Source organism: Aquarana catesbeiana, linkage group LG02, assembly GCF_042186555.1.
Source record: "Aquarana catesbeiana isolate 2022-GZ linkage group LG02, ASM4218655v1, whole genome shotgun sequence".
NCBI classification, from domain to species: domain Eukaryota; kingdom Metazoa; phylum Chordata; class Amphibia; order Anura; family Ranidae; genus Aquarana; species Aquarana catesbeiana.
In genome coordinates this window covers 183,416,124-183,434,416 of record NC_133325.1, presented here as the reverse complement: position 1 = coordinate 183,434,416, position 18,293 = coordinate 183,416,124, and the positions used below count along the sequence as shown (strand labels likewise).

The 18,293-nt window shown below is 42.3% G+C and overlaps 1 protein-coding gene across 1 annotated transcript in view; it reads right to left on the bottom strand.

Annotated features, from left to right (window-relative positions):
- Positions 1-18,293, bottom strand: part of COQ10A (coenzyme Q10A) — a 67,738-nt gene that overhangs the window by 31,123 nt on the left and 18,322 nt on the right. The window contains exon 2 of the mRNA XM_073614003.1: positions 6,119-6,274. Within this exon, the coding sequence (XP_073470104.1) occupies positions 6,119-6,274 (156 nt within the window). The remainder of the gene's footprint in view (positions 1-6,118; positions 6,275-18,293) is intronic.

Here is an 18,293-nt window from a genome sequence, read left to right as displayed (position 1 = left end):
TGAAGAAGAACAATGGAGCAATTTATCAAAGCTGGAGCAGACACAATAATCAGCATCTGTGCATAGTACCCAATCAGCGTCTATCGCCAGCTTGTTATGGTCATTTAGTCCTGGTTCACACTGATGCGGTGCAGGATTTGCAGCAATTCCTGTATGTTTCCTTCACTGCATCACAATCGCACTCCATTCAAGCGAACCACTGCAGGTATCAAATGTTAAAGTGGTTGTAAAGTCAGGTTGATAAAACACTGCCACCCCCTCTGTTTTATCAAGAGCTATAGCACTATGTGTCCGTTTTTTTTAAATTCTAATCGCAAGTACCTTATCTCACAGCAATAACTTGTTGTCAGCATCTTTCCTCTGCTCGGAAGAAGAATGCAAAGGGAAGGGCAGAGATAACCCCTCTGACATCAGCCGCTGTTCTGTCGAGAAGTGCCCCCCATCGAATAGTGCTCAGTATGTACTGCGCACGCACTGTACACAACAGCTGATTTGCCAATCAGCTGGGCTGATGTAACCAGGGCGCATGAGCACATCGTGGGAGGTCTCTCGACAGGAGAAAACCGTCCGTTCAACACATCAAACCCGCCCTGCAACACAGACAAAACCAGACCATCAGCACACTGTAAAGCTGCCCCGCAACAGCAAGGCACAATGTGAGAACTACAGTCTCCCCCCTGCTGTTTGTATAGGTTTCAATTGTGGCCGTGAAATGGTATCTCCCATCGAGAGATGCCTCCTACGATGTGCACTTGCGCCCTGGTCACGTCACTCCAGCTGATTGGCAAATCAGCTGAAGTGTGGCTCCGTCCTGCGCATGCGCGGGCACTATTCGATGGGGGGCATTTCTCGACAGAACACCAGCCAGCAGAGGAATGTCATGTGACCACTGTGATATAAGGAATTTACAATTAGAGGTTTAAAAGAAGGGATATCTAGTAGTTAGGCTCTTGATAAAACAGAGGGGATGCAAGGTATTTCAAGTGACAGGGAAGAGCAGTAGGGGGGAGGGGCTGGAGGAGTTCGCTTTCACACACAGGCATCAGAACTAACAGGCTAGGAGGGAGGGGGAGAGACAGAGGAGAGAGCAGACAGCATGACGGCAGAAGCACGTAATCTGACCACAGTATCCTGGATCAGGAGCCATGATTATCGTGGTCAGCAGACACAGGGGGACACAGGAACAGGCAGGATCAGCCAGGTATTTCACATCATACAAAGGTGACAAATGGCATGGCACAAGCACTGTGCTATTTAACATGCTTTAACCACTTCCCATCCCAGCCAGTCATATGATGTCCGCAGGAGGGATCTCTCATCCTGGGCGGGCGTCATATGACGTCCTGGGCTTCCTGGCCGTCTGGGGGGGGGTGACGCGCGCTCCCCCGCCGCGTCACTCGGGAGCCAATGTGTGGGCACCTGCGATTGCCCATTAACAGAGCAGGACCGTGCATCTGTGCGTGTAAACACACAGATCCACATCCTGTCAGGTGAGAGGAGACCGATCATGTGTTCCCAGTACAGAGGAACACCGATCTCTTCCCCTCGCCCTACAGTTAGGATCACTCCCTAGGTAACACAATTAACCCCATGATCGCCCCCTAGTCTTAACCCCTTCTCTGCCAGTTACATTTATACAGTAATCAATGCATTTGTATAGCACTGATCGCTGTATAAATGTGAATGGTCCCAAAATAGTGTCAAAAGTGTCCGATATGTCCGCTGCAATGTCGCAGTTACGATTTAAAAAAAAAAAAAAAAAACGCAGATCACCGCCATTATATAGTAAAAAAAAAAAAAAAAAAAAATATATATAATAATAATAATAATAATAATAAAAATGCCATAAAACTATCCTATATTTTGTAGACGCTATAACTTTTGCGCAAACCAAATCAATAAACGCTTATAGCGATTTTTTTTTTACCAAATATATGTAGAAGAATACATATTGGCCTAAAATGAGGAAAATTTTTTTTTTTTTTTAAATTGGCATATTTATTGTACCAAAAAGTAAAAAATATTGTGGTTTTTTTTTCAAACTTGTGCTTCAGGTTAATGACAATGCTTTAGGTTTTAGGTTAATGACACCCCAAAAACGGGTCGCAAAACGCAGTGCGATTGACTGAACACCCATGCACTCAGATTCCAGTGAGGCAAAAAAAGGTGCATGCACCTTTTTCGTGCGGGTGCAGTGCGATTTGAGCCATACAAAATGAATAGGCTGAAATCGTACTGCAAAGAATTGCATGCGATTTGAACAGGAATGCAGTGTCCCTCATCGCATTAAAGTAGTTGTAAACCCTTTACAACCACTTTTTGCCTATTATTAGGCTTACCTGTAGCTACACTGGATATCTCCTAAACTGTGCAATCCCCTGTATTAGCAATGTGCCAACATCATCGGCACATGCGCACTGAAGCAATGGCACGTAAGTGCCGTTGCTTCGGTTAGACTGTGCCATTACCGGTGGCTATGGCCAATCACAGCGCCAGAGCCCGCAATATCCTGGAAGTAACTCCAATGTCGGCCGCCGGAGCGGGGAGCGAGGACCGCTGCGGAGGGCTTCGATCTCAGGTAAGTAATTCATAATGAGCTAGTATGGTATGCATACTAGCTCATTATGCTTTTATCTTGCAGGCTTTTTTTTTTTTCTAGGGTTTACAACCACTTTAATATGAACCAGGAATAAAAATAGAATCTGTAGCAGTTGTGCCTAACAAACAAAAAGCTTCTGCATTGCTCCAGTTTTGATAAACTGCCCTCACTGAGAAGATAGTTATTTGACAGCAGACCCTGCCCACTGTCAAAATACGCAAACAGTGCCTAAATGCGACTGGATGCAGGCGCTGATCAGTTTGGAATATTCCACCCAGCTCCTTCGTCTTTTCAATTGAGGAATGTTGAGTGGGAGGAGTCCAACAGGGCCACCCACTGAGGGAATTTTGTTTTGTGGTTTCCCAGCTTTGTGAACTGCACAGACATATTCAAACACCCTGCACAATTGCTGCAACAGGAGAGTAGAGGTGAGACTATGAAATTGGAGGTTGTTCATACAATCTGACTGGGCTTTAAAAAGTGTATGCCCAGGTATGGCCTAGATTTATCCCCAAAACTTCTCTCACCCCAACAAGGGCATTCTTTTTTTTTTGTTACTTTGTTCTTGTAGGGAGAAACCGTTTTATTACTCCCTTTAACATCACTATTCAATAACAGTTGATGGGATGTCTGCCTCTACTGATGAAAACTACATCTCCCAAGAGCCCTTCCGCTACACACTGGATGTAGGTAGGCTCTTGGGAATCAAGGCAGCAACATTGTTTGCTAGAAAAGATATCAATGTATGCATGTGGAAATGGAGATACGCAAGAATTCTGCAGTCTACAAAGCAGAGCCAACAACACTGCTTGGGATTTCAGTGTAGCAAAGGCAACATGTCAGGCTTGAAGAGGTTACTAGGAGCAAACTTGATTCCTGGCAGATCAATTGGTATTTTTCTGCACGTGCAGAATTAAAAAAAAAAAAAAAAAAAAAAAAAGATAAAACACAGGGATAATGTGCATGTGTAGCAGAGTTGTACTGAATGATTTCTGTTATTTTGCTACCTGCACACACCAAGTTAGAGGTTGCTGAATAGGCAGATTGTTCAATTATTTCATAACAGATTAAAACCATTTTTGCAAGAGGGACAAGCTGCACTTGTGTCCAGTGACACGAGAAAAGACATATAAAAAGGGATTCCAAATCATGCACATCACTTGAATTCAAAACACATGATGAAGCCAGAAACATTTAGAAAAGCTAAATAATCATTGCTAGACTGTCCTAAGAGGACAGCACCAGAGCACTATTAGGTGGTGTTAAAGTGGTATTGGAGGTCGCCACATTAAACGTGACAGAGCAAAAACTATACTAGACAAGTGTAGTCAGGAAAAAAATAAAAATAAATAAATAATACACACAATGCTGACATAAGCAGATTAGTAGAACATTTACAAGCTTCACAAGCTTATCAGTATCTATCACAAGCTCTAAAATTTAGTCAGCAAAATGTGCTTTCATTTTCTGTTTCAAATCCACCTGTATGAACTCTAGAGTCTCTCTGCATTTGTAGGACATTTCAGTGTATAAATGCATGTAATGATTTTAAATAGTCTGTGCATTTAGTTAGGGGCATTCTGTTTAGAAATCAGGGGGCAATTTACATAGCCTAAATGCACCAAAAACGCATGTATACACGTAGGTACATTTAAAGGCAAGATAAATTATTATGGAAAGTAGGTTTATAATTCCAAGATCAATTTCTCTTGCACTCTAATAAAACAAATGCAGGAGGCCCGTATGAATGACAACACACCAAAAGAAGAGAGAATTTTTTAAATATTTTTATTAACCTTTTCCCACCATCACAATGCATATATGTGACTCTAACTCAATGGGGGTCTGGGTACTGACACCGCACACTGACCGAGCTGTCACAGTTCTCGCTTTGAGAGCCAATCACGTAACTGGAAAAACTGATTTGTCTCCTGGCGCCAAGATCTTCTTAAAAGGGCCACCGAGAGGCGATAAGTGGTGAAAAAAAATCTGAGCACCAGAAGTTAAAAAAAAAAAAAAAAATTGTGAATTTTTTGTACGGATTTTAAATATGCATTAAATTAGCTGGTTCCTGTGCGAGGTTAGGTAACTTATAAGCACTTACAGTAAACGTTTTTTGTTTTCCTTTTGAGATAAAGGTTATACATAAATAAAGGCCGAATCATGGTAAGCACCCCCCGCCAGCGTTAAATGGTTTTGTCTCATCTCTGTAACTGATGCATTCTGCTGGAAAGCCTATTCTTTTGAGAAAAAAAAAAAAGGCTTACTGGCTGGATCACCAGATAAAAATAGAAGAAAGCCCAATAAAGAAAATGAATACAGCCATCACATCTAAGAATTGGTAAAGAGGAAGTTAACCTGATGGGTTTTACTTCCTCTTTATTCCCCTGCAAAGTAAAAGCATAATGGGCTAGTATGCATCGCCTGTGTTGTCCCCGCTGGTGGCCACATCCATATTTGCTCCTCTTCCTTCCGGGGCTGCGGACTCAGGCTATGTGACTGACTGGAGTTGCGTGATGTCACATGCGCTGGGGAGCAGTCAGTCACAGCAATTGCTACTGAAGAAATGGCACGGCTCCTCCTCCTACATGGTTGGCAATTTTTTCTTGGGGGGGGGGGGGGGTTGGGGGGAAAGCAGGTACCTGGTTTTCAAGTGGAAGTGTGGCCCTCCCTATCCTTCCCCACCAGCCTTTTAGGACATCACAAAAACAACAACAAAAAAGCTGTGGGACCATTCAGCTCTTGCACATGTGCAGTGAGCAGCCAGCTGTGAAGCCACAAGCAGTCACAGCAGGCTGCCCACAGTTAGTACAGGGAAACTCGGTGAAGAAACCGACCCGGGTGAGGGCAGCACTGGATCCTGGGACAGGTGAGTGTGTTTACAGTTTTTGTAGCTGCTGACTTTAAAATTTTTCAAAAAGATGACTAAAGAACTACTTTACATCCAAGTGAGCCACACAGTTGAACCTATTGCTTTGCCCATGCATGGCAAAGAAACGGGTTTAACTAAATGCCACCCCTTGTCTGCTTATACAAACCCTATATAAAATTCCAAGCTCCTCCAGTCAGGCTTAGACAAGACTGTGAACTCTCTCTGCTCCTACATGTCAGGGCTGGGGCCAAGCGACTGCTTACTCTGGCACCCAGTGCTGCATTAGGAGGAAGGGAAGAGAGTCAAAGGCTTCTAATACTCAGAAGTACCAGATATTCAGGTATTTCTCTTTGTCCAGGATATTGGACAGGCAGGGAGGGGGGACTTTACAAATACAAGTTTAATATTAGTGGGGGGGTGGGTAATTAAGTGAACCTGTTGCTATGCATAGACAAAGCACAGGTTCACTTTAAGAGGGCATTAGCCATAATATTTGCACGATGATCAAATTACTATTTTAGGTTTACTCAAAAAAATTAAAAAAAAAAAAAATGTATTCAACACAACAACATGATTTACAAATAAGCAAAACACAACAAAAGAGATGGATAAGTAATGGCCAAAGATGAAATTAATAGATTTTTTACCCAATGATTCTCCTCTCCGAGTACTCCTTTCTCTTATTAGTGAATGGTCCAGTGAATCCCAGAAAGCCCCGACAGTGCTGGATACAAGGGTCACCAACATCCTGCAAAATCCTTTTTGGTGTTCTAGCCATAAGAATGCCACACGAAGACAAATGTCTGAAAATAAAAGAATTGGTAAGTCAGACGAGGAAAACATCAAGGCTGAGGTATTTCATATCATCTGAAAGCCTGGTTATGGAATTTCTTAGTGAGGCTGTATGCCAATAGTGAAGCTGGGCTGCTGCCAGCTGGGCAGTCTAAGGAACGGTCTCTGCCCGATTACCAAAATTATAGTTTACACCAGTCTATTTTTACATTCAAAAGAATGAATCTGTTTTTTTTTAATCCATGTGAAAAACGGTTACATACTCCATCGATATCAATACAACATATAATTACAGCAAACACAGCTAAAAAAAATAGGCATTGGGAGATTTCCCCTCACATCCTTTCAGGACAAGAAGTGAAAATACATTTCTCCAATGAGGGTAAAAGGAATTTAAAAAATCTTAGTGTGGAGAAGGTTACAACTTCTGATAATGTTTTCGGGCCCTTTCACATTGATCAGTATTTGATGCGGTTTTGTTCAGCTTGCAGTCTGTGCCTTCCCATTTCTTTCACAGGTGTCGCAGAACAGGAACAGGAAGTGAGGAAAATTTTCCCCAATGAGATTGTAAACAGAAATAAAAGTCTTATATATTGTGGGCCATTAACTGGCAGGATTGTAGACAATGTATGGGTCACCTAGGTTTCACACACATAGTGGGGGACGGCTTCAGGGTTTAGGTTTGGTTCACACTACTATAATGGCAAAGTCTTACGACTTTGCCTGCGACTTCCTTCCGATCTGGATGCTATTTAGGAGCCTGTACAAGGGCTGAAATGGCACCAAGTCCGACCAAAGTAGTGCAGGCATCTTTTCTAAAGTTGGAGCGATTTGTGTAGTATCAGTGTAGATGGCTCTCATGAGGAAACATTGAATTTGACAGGTCATGTGACTTGGTGTCTCACAAGTCGGATCCCATGTCGCAGCAGTGTGAACCGAGTCTTAGAACTGATGGAGAAAATAAATAAAATATTTATATATTTGTTTTTACTTCATAGAAGGCGAAACAAGCAGGGATGTGTAAAACGTAACACTAAAGTTGGCAAAAAATGATTATGACAGATTCTTCCATCTACACAAATGAGGTAGAAGGAAGGACCCTCCCCTGATGAGACACTCTATTCTAGCAAAGGGACTCAGCGCTGTCAGAATACACTGATCAGTGACTGATACTGCTGATCAACAAAAGTTTTCCAAATTGTTCATTTGACAGAAGTTGATCGAACAATCAAATTCCGACGAACATAAATGGCCACATACAGACTGACTGAAATTTGTCCAGTCCCCGCTGAACCAGCTGAATTTTAATCTGTTTGTGGCCACCATAAGGGTATGCACATCATATGCATTTGGCTGTGCTAGGCAGTCTTGCCCAACACACAGACAAGGCAATCTGCCTTATATCCTAAAAGTTCAGTTTTGCGCTGCAGTGGTGTGCTCTGAAAAAAAAAAATAAAAAAGATAAAACAGCGAGATGCATCAATAACAATGCATTGGCACCACTGCCTTCATAGCACACACCAGCAGCTGTAGTATACTGCATTATACAATCTCATAAATTTCTGTATCTGTGGAACAGTCTGTATGTCCTTGGCTGTGTGTATACAGGTTCTCTGACACAGCTTGGTAACCTGCAACTGCCTCTAAATTTGTGATTAACCTTATAGGTTCTATTTCATGTGTTCTATTCCACACTTTAGAACAGCTATTTCAGGACAGCATTTTTCTTAGACCTCTTTAATAGAAATAAATGGAATGATTTCAGAGTGAAATCACTAGCATTTTACCTTGATTAGCCCAAAAAGGAAAAGTAGAGCCAAATCTCTTCTTGCGCTGCTTCTGAAAAATCACAGGAGTGCACTTAGTTCTGCAATCCTGTGACCCCTATTCAGCAGACAGTGGGCTAAAGCCTGCTGTCGGCTGACGCCATTGAGCAGGTCCATGCTCTGGAGAGATCAACTTTAAAATCAGGATCCATCAAGATTACCAACGGGAGCTGGTTCAACCTCTCAACGAGCCATTGAAAGCTTGAGCTAGCAGCTCCCGCCCCATTCACAACCTGGCGCTCCAGTGAGCACTGGAGGGGCAGAGCAGAGAGCCGTTGACTGACAGTCACCAGCTCTCTGTTCTCTGAAGACCAAGAACTGAGCAATCAGCAATCTTTGATTGCTCAGTTCTTGGCCTAGAGGCGGCGGGGGAGCAATGCTGCATCCACCTGAGTGAGTATGTTTGTTTTTTATAGTCTCAAACTTTCTTAAAATATTGACATGTGGATTGAAATTTGCTTGAAAAAAGAAGAAGAAGAAATCAAAGCCACGTGGCTTCATGGTAATCAATGGCTTTGTTGAAGTCACCAACTAAACAAGGGTCTTTTTCGGAACAAGTACAGGTCAATGAAAGTTTTTTTTTTGTTTTTTTTTAAAAAAGGAAATCCCGTAAACCTCAGAAGCCATTTAAATCCCACTGTACTCTTCAAAACCCCCCAAAGAAACCCTTCATATAGTCTGTTAGGGGGCTCATTTATTCAGGTCATGATATAGTAGTTTGCAGCATTCAATTGGACTTGCCCCGTAATGCTGAAAATGTTTCACTGCCAGGTAGACAAAACAACCTCCGACACATTGATGCCTCAACATATGATGAACTCTGCAGGTCAGGATTTGGCAGTCACCCTACCCATTAGGGAAAAGGGATAGTCTTTCAAGTACAGTGAGCTGCACATTTTGACAGAAAAGACAAATAGTTTGCAAGAGGCATAAAAAAAGGCCATCTACATTACTAATTTGTAGCAGCCATCCTAAACAGGGTTGAGAGCCTTGGACGCCATCTCTTCCCCATCTCTTCTGCTATTTTAAAATAGACAACCTGGCAGTTCAACACCTCCAGCCATGTAACTTGAATGATTAATACCTGTCTCAGACTTAGAGGTTGTATACCCCTCCTGTATACATTGTACCTATAGGCAAGCCTAGAATAAGGCTTGCCTATACTGCGCTGATGTCATCGGTGCATGCGCTCTGAAGGAACAGCCTCCCAAGTAGTTTCTTCAGGAGCGTGTGCCATGACCGGAAGCTCCCGCGCAGGAGTGACTTCATGCTATTTTGGCCAGTCACACAGCCGTAGTCCGTGGCCCCAGAAGGAAGCCGGGCGAAGATGGGTGCGGCCTACCACGGGGACTTCATTTGCAGGTAAGTTTCACATAATGTGCTAGTATGCAATGCATACTAACACATTAAGCCTTTACTTTGCAGGGATGGTTAAAAAAAAATATTATTATAACGAGTGGTTTTATGAACGTTCATACCTCCTATCATGTTTGGACAATTAACTTCTGTCTTGACATATCTCATGAAGATTAGATTAAGGAGACAGTTAGGCAGGCCACTCATTATGCAATTTTCTTTCCTTCAACCCGTGGTTGAAGGAAATAAAATTACTTGATTGCCCCATCAACCCAGCATGATCTCACACATGCAAAGTGGGGAGCCAGTCGGCTTTCAGTCATACAAGGTGGCACCGGCTGGGGTTAAGACAGCGTTGGACTGCTGGACTTTGAGTACCTGTTTATTAAGGGCTGGTTCCAGATGCAGTCCAGTGAATTTTTATTCTGCAAAATGCATGGACAGTGTATCATATGGATTCCAATGGCTCTAGTTCACAGTGCAGCGCAGTCAACAAAAGTAGAACATGTATTTTTGTGTATGGAACGCATCTGGAAAATGGCAAAACACATCTAAAACCAAATGCACACGTCCTCAATTGAGATGAAAAAAAAAAAAATAAAATAACCGTAATGCATCAAAATCATGCATGCAAAAAAACGCATTCAGAATGCAGAAATTGTGGCGTGAGCTGGCCTTTAAAGTTAGTAGCTGCTGTATTTGTAGTTGCTGAGGTTAAATTTTTTTTTTTTAAACTAAGCTTCAGTCATTAGTGTATTCTGATAGAACAGCAGTTACCCCTACCAGAATACAATGTTCTGGTGAGGGGGATTCCTCCATCCACCCAGCTGGAGGAATGAAGGAAAAAAAAAAAAAAAAAAACTACCCATTAGCCTTAAAGGAGAAGTACAGCCAAAGCTGGTTTGGCCGTACTTCTCCTGTGGATCACAGCGGTGCAGTTCATTCACCGACAGTCACCAGCTCTCTTGTCACAGAGCACTGAGTGATCAGTGATGTTTGAACGCTCGGTTCTCAGTCTTAGAGCTGGTGGGGGACGGATGCTGCATCCACCTAGGTAAGTAGGATTGGCACAAGAAAAAAACAAAACAAAAAAAACCAAAAAAACACAACCCCCTTCTCTAACTTCTCAAATAACAGAGGAGCGGTGCGGCTCTCATTCTGGGTGGACATCATATGACGCTGCCCCAGAACAGCCGCTTCGTGTTCCTAGGACACGGCAGGACCCCGATCTCTGTAAAGAGCGCTCTTTAACCATATGTACCCAATCATAGCTGGTCACATGTAAATGCGGAAGTGCCAGTAATTGGCTCTCATCGCCTCACACTGACAGAGTGTGTGGCGAGGAGAGCCGATCAGCCGGACAAGTTATGATCAGGGTCCTGATTACAGTAAAGCCCCCCAGTGCCACCAATCAGTGCCCATCTGTGCCACCATTCAGTACCCATTAGTGACACCAATTAGTGCCGCCTTTCAGTGCCTCCCATCTGTGACACCCATCAGTGCCGCCCCATCTGTGCCCAGTGCCATCTATCAGTGCCGCCTCAACGCACATCACTTATTTACAAAATTTACTGACAAACTAAGAAAAACTTTTTTTTTTTTTTTTTTTACATTTTCGGTCTTTTTTCTTTTTTTTTTGTAAAATATAAAAAACCCAGCCGTGATAAAATACCATCAAAAGAAAGCTCTATTTGTGTGAAGAAAATTACTAAAAATGTATTTGGGTACAATGTTGCATGACCGCGCAATTGTCATTCAAAGTGCGACAGCGCTGAAAAATGGTCTGGGCGGGAAGGGGGTGCCCGGTATTGAAGTGGTTAAGGGGTACAAAACCAAAAACAAATCATGCCAATTCTGCCTGTAAATAACTTCAAGACAAAGACTTGTAACAGGAAAACCTTAAATGTATGCAAGCAAAGGATATGCATAATGAAACAGTTGAAGAGAAAAGAACAAGGAACAGAAGTCTGCAGTATTCAAACACTGGCTTTATGTGAGATAATGGAAAGGTATTGCATAACATGGCACAATATCAGCTATTCAGGTCACCTCACCTTGATGTGACCTCTAGTTACTGCTATCTGGGAGAATCTGATAATAGAGCTGCACTACAGACAGAAATACAGACCAATAGGTTTTCATAAGGCCATTTATTGTAAGGCTGCATGCACACTGAAGCTCATAAGCATTTTTTTTTTTTTTTTTTTTTTAACAGCCCATAAACTCCCCTCTATGTTATCCTATGTGTCCATGCACACATGAACGTTTTTGGACATTTATCAGCGGTGGAGTTTATGGGCTGTTTTCTGAACGCCATAAAATTGCATTCAGGAGTCATTTCTCTGACCACAAAAACCGCCAAACGCTCATAAATGCCAATAGATGCTAAAAAAGCTAATAAATGCTATTGCAAAAACGTTAAAAGACTCACTGCAAAACTACTGGCATTTTTCTAACATTATTTTAACGTCCAGTGTGCATGGAGCCTAAATGTAATAAAGCGGCAGTGGAACCATTATTTCAGTATTGTCCACAGTTCTCATCCACAGATTAATGAAGCTGCAGTCCTTTCACACTTATCTACTTGATTTGATTGTAGCCGTATTAGTGCAATTGTGAGTACCGCTTGGACCTTGAAGAAGGGGACATACCCCGAAAGCTTGTCCTGAAAAATTGTATGTTAGTGCAAATAAAAAAAAGTATCACGGACAGTACACACTTGTCTACTATAAGGTGTACAGTTAAGGAGAAGTGCGCTGATAGAAAAGCATACATACATAATCTACCTGAGAGAGAGAGTATGTACTTTTCCAGTTAGCAAAGGCTTTTCACTACCTCCCAATGTATAGTGTCACAGATGATTATGTAATATTTCACAGTCATTTCGAATACACACAGAGTAACATCCCCGCCCTTTGGCCCTCCTTTTGTCTATCACGTACTCTGAACACAGCCATGTTAACATGCCAAGGCCTTGCTGGCAGCACTGCACGTCCTAGCAAGCTTTCAACTCTGCATGTACGGTATGATACCAAGTTATGACTTCCTGAAAGCCTCATTTGACCACTATGTTCCTAGTCTGCAACTCAGCTATTGTTTAAAAAAAAAAAAAAAGTACTAACAAGAGTCTACATTTTCATTGCCAAATGACTTAAGAAGTGTTCAACAGGTTTTTTTTTCCCATTCTTTGAGTTTTGTTCCAATAAAATGGAATGGATACATATATTATGCATAGAAGGATGTTATATACAGATTCAGATAAACATATATATCATATGGTATCCGACTTGTATATATTATATCAAATGAAGAACATCTCAAAATATCAGCAGACTAAAAAGAGTAATCATACAGTAAAGTTACAGTAATTTGAAAACCACTGTCAGCAATGTAGTATTAAAGTCAGTCATTGTAAAGGATTTTTTTTTGTAATAATTAAACAGGTTATACTAAGCTGTTCTGCGCAATGCAGTCCTGGCTCCTCTTGTCTTCTGAGCAGAGCACCCCCCAGCAAGGTACTCACGCAGGCTCGATCCAGAGATGATCCAGAGAGGAGAATCTTCCATTGGGGACATTACTTCTGCTAACCTGGGAGGGCCCATAGGATTCCCTTAATTTTCAGGGATTTCCTCTCACTACCTGTTTTGGCTATGGGACAGAAAGTGAAGGTGAATCTCCCCAAAGAGACACAGATGGGAAGGGGAAAAAAAAAAAAAAAGTCAGGGGTTATAACCCATCCCTTACTCTTTAAAAAAAATAAATAAAAAAAGGTTTACCCTATAGTTCTACTTTAAGGCAAAAAAAACCCAAAAACCTTTAGTCTGGGTTCACTTTAGTCCAGTGCGAATTGCAGCTCCGGTTTCCCTGCGAAGATAAAAATGATTCGTTCAGCAGGTTTCTCTCCCTTGTAGCTGCTGATCAGCTGACCTGGAAGAGGGGGGGAGGTGTAGTGAGGAGGGGGAGAGCATTCGTGTTCAGAGCGGAACACATCTGTGAATCAAATGCGTTCCCATTGAAGATTATGTGCCTGCAATTCGCACTGCACTGCCTAGAAAACGCACACTTTTGTGTGCAATGCAGAGTGCGGATGCAACGCACATATGTGAACCAGACCCATTGAAAAGAACATATTTTCAAACAATTTACATGTGTGAACCCAACCTTAGCCTTTACAACCACTGGAAGTGTATTGTACCCTGATCTCAAGCAATGTCTAACATCCCTTAGGCTTACTGACCCATGAGTAGAGAAATCCCCGTCATTGATTGGAATTATGATCACATAAAAATAAAAAATAGGAGACATGAAAGAGACACTCATAAAAATAAGACAGAAATGTTTGGAAATGCTATACACAAATATTAATGGGAGTGCTGATTACCACTTTAAACAAGCTTCAAGTAGTGCTGAAGCCTGCTATCAGCTTCTTTAAAGTGGCAATCGGCACTCCCATTAAGATCTGTGTTCAACATTAACAAACTGGAACCGAATGGTACTTTAAAAGCTTCAACAAATGCTTTGTAAAAGCTTGCTTTTCACACTGTAAAACAAAGGGTCTCAATCACAGTCATTTTTGTGACAATAAGCCCTGGTTTACACCGGTCGGGCTATTAAATTGAGCTACTTCAGCACAATTTCAAAGCCACACATCAGTGCAATTTGCACTGCCAATTTCATTGCAGCTTGCCCCCTTCATTTAACAAAAGTCTTTGCAAGTCGCAATGAAATTGGTAAGAATTAGTGAAGGACCCTTGTTTATAATCACTGCGACATGAGTCGATATGAACAGTTCCATTGCCGGCAATAGAGTGCGACTTGTCATACATTTTGGAACTGTCAAAAGTTGCACCAGTGTGAACGAGGGCTTAAAGAATACGTTACATTATATCAAGGAAAAAAAGACCAACCAGATAACTATACCCTTCAGTAATCTTGCTCTACACACCAGGAAAAAAAATCAAAGAAAAAAATATATATGTTAAAAGCACCGTGTTTTCCTCGGTTCTTCTTAAAGTGGTTCTTTAGGCAGAATGTTTTTTTTTGCCTTAATAAATTAAAGTAAAACTCGTGGCAAAAAAAAAAATTCTCCCATTTTAGAGTAAGGGATGATTATAACCATGCAAGGTTTAATTTTTTTTTCCATCTGTCTCATTGCAGAGAGTTCCCTTTACTTCCTGTCCCATAGCCAACACGGGAAGTGAGAGAAAATGCCTCCAAATTAGGAGAATCTCTTGGGGAGCCCCAGGTTACCAGAACTAATGCCCATATTGGAAGATTTCTCCTCTGTTCTTTATCTGTGGACGAAACTTGTAATTTTATTTTACTTTCAATAATAATGGTAAACAGGACAAAGAGAGGGGGAACCTCCTGGGGGCACAGGCAGCATTAAAAACTGACAGGTGTTATAATCCATTTCTCCTCTAGCAAAAACGTAAACATTTAATAGGAGTTTTACCTTCAGTTATACTTTAACCACTTGCTGCCCACCCACCGTCAAATGATGGAGGGGCGGTGCGGCTTTCGTTCTGGGACAGACGCTCGCAGGGACGCACGGCGATCGCAGCCGCGCTGTGCTGCTAGGACGGCGTGACCCCCATCTCTGTATAGAGCCGTGGCTCTTTAACGACGTGATCGGCTGTGTCTAATCACAGCCGGTCACATGTAAACACAGAGATGCCAGTAATCGGCGCTCCTCGCCTCACACTGACAGTGTGAGGAGAGCCGATCAGCAGCATCTCCTTTCAGGGGGACATCTACACATCTAATCAGGGCACTGATCAACAGTGCCCGATTACAATATAGCACCAGAAGTGCCAAAAATCAGTGCCAGTCAGTGCCAAAATTTACTAACCTGACAGCTTATTATTCTAAATAGGAAACCTTAATTTTGTTTGCTAATATTAAAGATTCTAACTACCATCAAGAATAATTCCTTACATTTAAAGAGCAGCTGCTGCCGCCACGTCCCTCACCTCGTTGTGTCACTGCCGCATCACCAACCGTCCCATTAAAATGAATGGGACTGTCGGTGAGTCAACAGCGGGTCAGAGGAGCTGCTGTGGGACAGAGATGACAGTTGCTCTTTAAAAATTATGATTTAAATCAAGTCGATTTAAATCAAGCTTTTTTACTATTGATTTAAATCAAATCCACTCTGAGAGGCAGCCATTGGCTCCTGCTGCGGTCAGTCAAATCTAGTGAGGAGGGAGAGAGGGGAGCAGGATCAAGCAGCCCTGTGTGTGTCAATGGATGCATACAGCCTGCACAAGTGCTGTGCAGGCTGTATTAGAGAAAAGTAGGAGCATAGAGTGCCAGCAGGGAACCGCTGAAAATGCCCAGTTTTTAGCATGTTTCATAAAAAAAAAAAAAAAAATGCTTTTGGCCCAGAGTGTACTTAGCACCGCTAGTGATAATATTATACCATATGTACTCAACGCAATTTTCTAATGGTTGGAGCAGAATGAGAACCCAATTTGCATTGTCAAACATACATATATATATATATACTTTGGGTAAAAAAAACTAAATAAACCCACACAGTTTTATAAGGCCCCTTGTCAATGCGCATTCGGTCAGGTTGTTTTTAACTCTTGATTAGATGAAAAATGGACTGCAACGCACACCTATGGGTAACCAGGTGTACATCCATTTGCATACAGCTCTGGTTTTGCAGGCCTAAAATGTAAAGGAACAGATGTGAATGGATATAAATGGACGCACATCCATTTACTTCAAGATGCCCCTAGGGATTACATGGGTCAGTTTTCCATTACAAGATGGGGGAGAAACCAAATTAAATCTAACGGACATGGATGTGGGATATCTGGCATCCATTTCGGTTTTGTTCTGGACACAGCAGGGTTATCTGTCTACGGATCCCCCACTAAGACCCCATACACACTATTAGGTTTTCTGCAGATTTTTGTCTTCAGATTTACCAAAACCATATAATATGAGGTCAAACCTTAAGAGTTTTAATTTGTATGCAATCAGACAGGCCCTTGAACTACATGGTTTTGGTAAATCTGAAGACAAAAATCTGCAGACAATCTAATAGTGTATATGGGGCTTAAAGTAGAGTTCCTCCCAAAAATGGAACTTCCACTTTTTGGATTCCTCCCCCCCTCCGGTGTCACATTTGGCACCTTTCAGGGGGGAGGAGGGAGAAGATACCTGTCTAATACAGGTATCTGCTCCCACTTCCTGGCATAGATCACCGTGGAGCTTGCGGTGATCTATGCCACTTCCGGCGCCTACCCGGTCCTCCCTCGCTGTATTCTGGGAGACACACAGGTCCCAGAACACAGCAGGGACCTGAGAGGACGCGCAGCGCGACTCGCACATGCACAGTAGGGAACCAGGAAGCGCGCATGGCTTCACTTCCTTATTCCCTTACCGAGGATGGCGGCGGCAGCAGCCGAGAGCCGAAGGACAGATCGGCTTCGGCTGCTGACATCGCAGGCTCCCTGGACAGGTAAGTCTCCTTATATTAAAAGTCAGCAGCTGCAGTATTTGTAGCTGCTGGCTTTTAATATTTTTTTTTCAGCGGACCTCCTCTTTAAGATGGAACAGAGGTGCACGTGTGAGAGGGTTTCCAAGTGGAAGGAGTTATTCACTTCTAAGAATTTTCAAACACTGTTACTAATATCAATGGAATCTGACAGGGCAGCGTATACTAGAATTGGTTTCCTTTCAGGATAGACTGGAATTTATGACCACAGCTTGTCCTACTCAAGCACATTCCATAGCAGTTTTTAATTGTCAATGAGCAAGTACCTGAAATACCTGAAAATACACAGCAAGCACAAAAGCATTTTCAGTGTATTTTCAAAGTTAATAGAAAATATTCTTCATAAAAACAAACAAAAAGGTTACATATAAGCAGGTAAAATAAGTATTGAGCACATCACCATTTTTCCAGGTAAAGCCATTTCTAAAAAGGTGCTATTGACATGAAATTTTCACCATAGGTCAGTAACAACCCATACATACAAAGAAACCAAAACAAATAAGTTCAGGAATTAAGTTATGTGTACTAAAATGGAATGACACAGGAAAAAAGTATTGAACACATGAATAAAGGGAGGTGCAAAAAAACATAGAAAGCCAAGACACCAGCTGCAATCTATCAGTAATTAGAAAGCAATCCTGCCCCTTGTCAGTGCAAATTAATATCATCTGGTCCAGTCTCAACTGATGGCCTATAAAAAGGTGTCTCATTACCAAGGTGTCACACAAGAAATATCTCATGATGGGTAAAAGCAGAGAGCTCTCTCAAGACCTTCACAACCTTATTGTTGCAAAACATACTGATGGCATTGGTTAGAGAAGGATTTTTTTTAAGCTTCTGGATTTTCCAGTGAGCACTGTTGGGGCCATATTCTGGAAGTGGAAAGAACATAATTTCACTCTAAACCGGCTATGATCAGGTGCTCCTCGCAAGATTTCTGACAGAGGAGTAAAAACTAGAATTATTAGAGCTGTCCAAGAGCCAAGGACCACTTGTGGAGAGCTTTAGAAAGACCTGGAATTAGCAGGTACACTGTAAAACAATAGGCAATGCACTCAATCGCCATGACATTTATGCACAGTCACCACGCAAGACTCCATTGCCAAAGAAAAAGCATATTAAAGATTATTTATTTAACCCCTTCCCGCTGAGCGTACACAGATGTGCGTACTCGGCTTTCCGGGGCTATACCGGGATGATGCCCGCAGCTGCAGGCATCATCCCGGTACCGTTGTTTACAGTGAGCGATCGGCTATCCGAGTATATCAACCAATGCGGCTAAAAGCCGCTCGCTGTTATACCGGAGGAGCGGGAGGGGACGTCCCCCCCCTCCCGCCG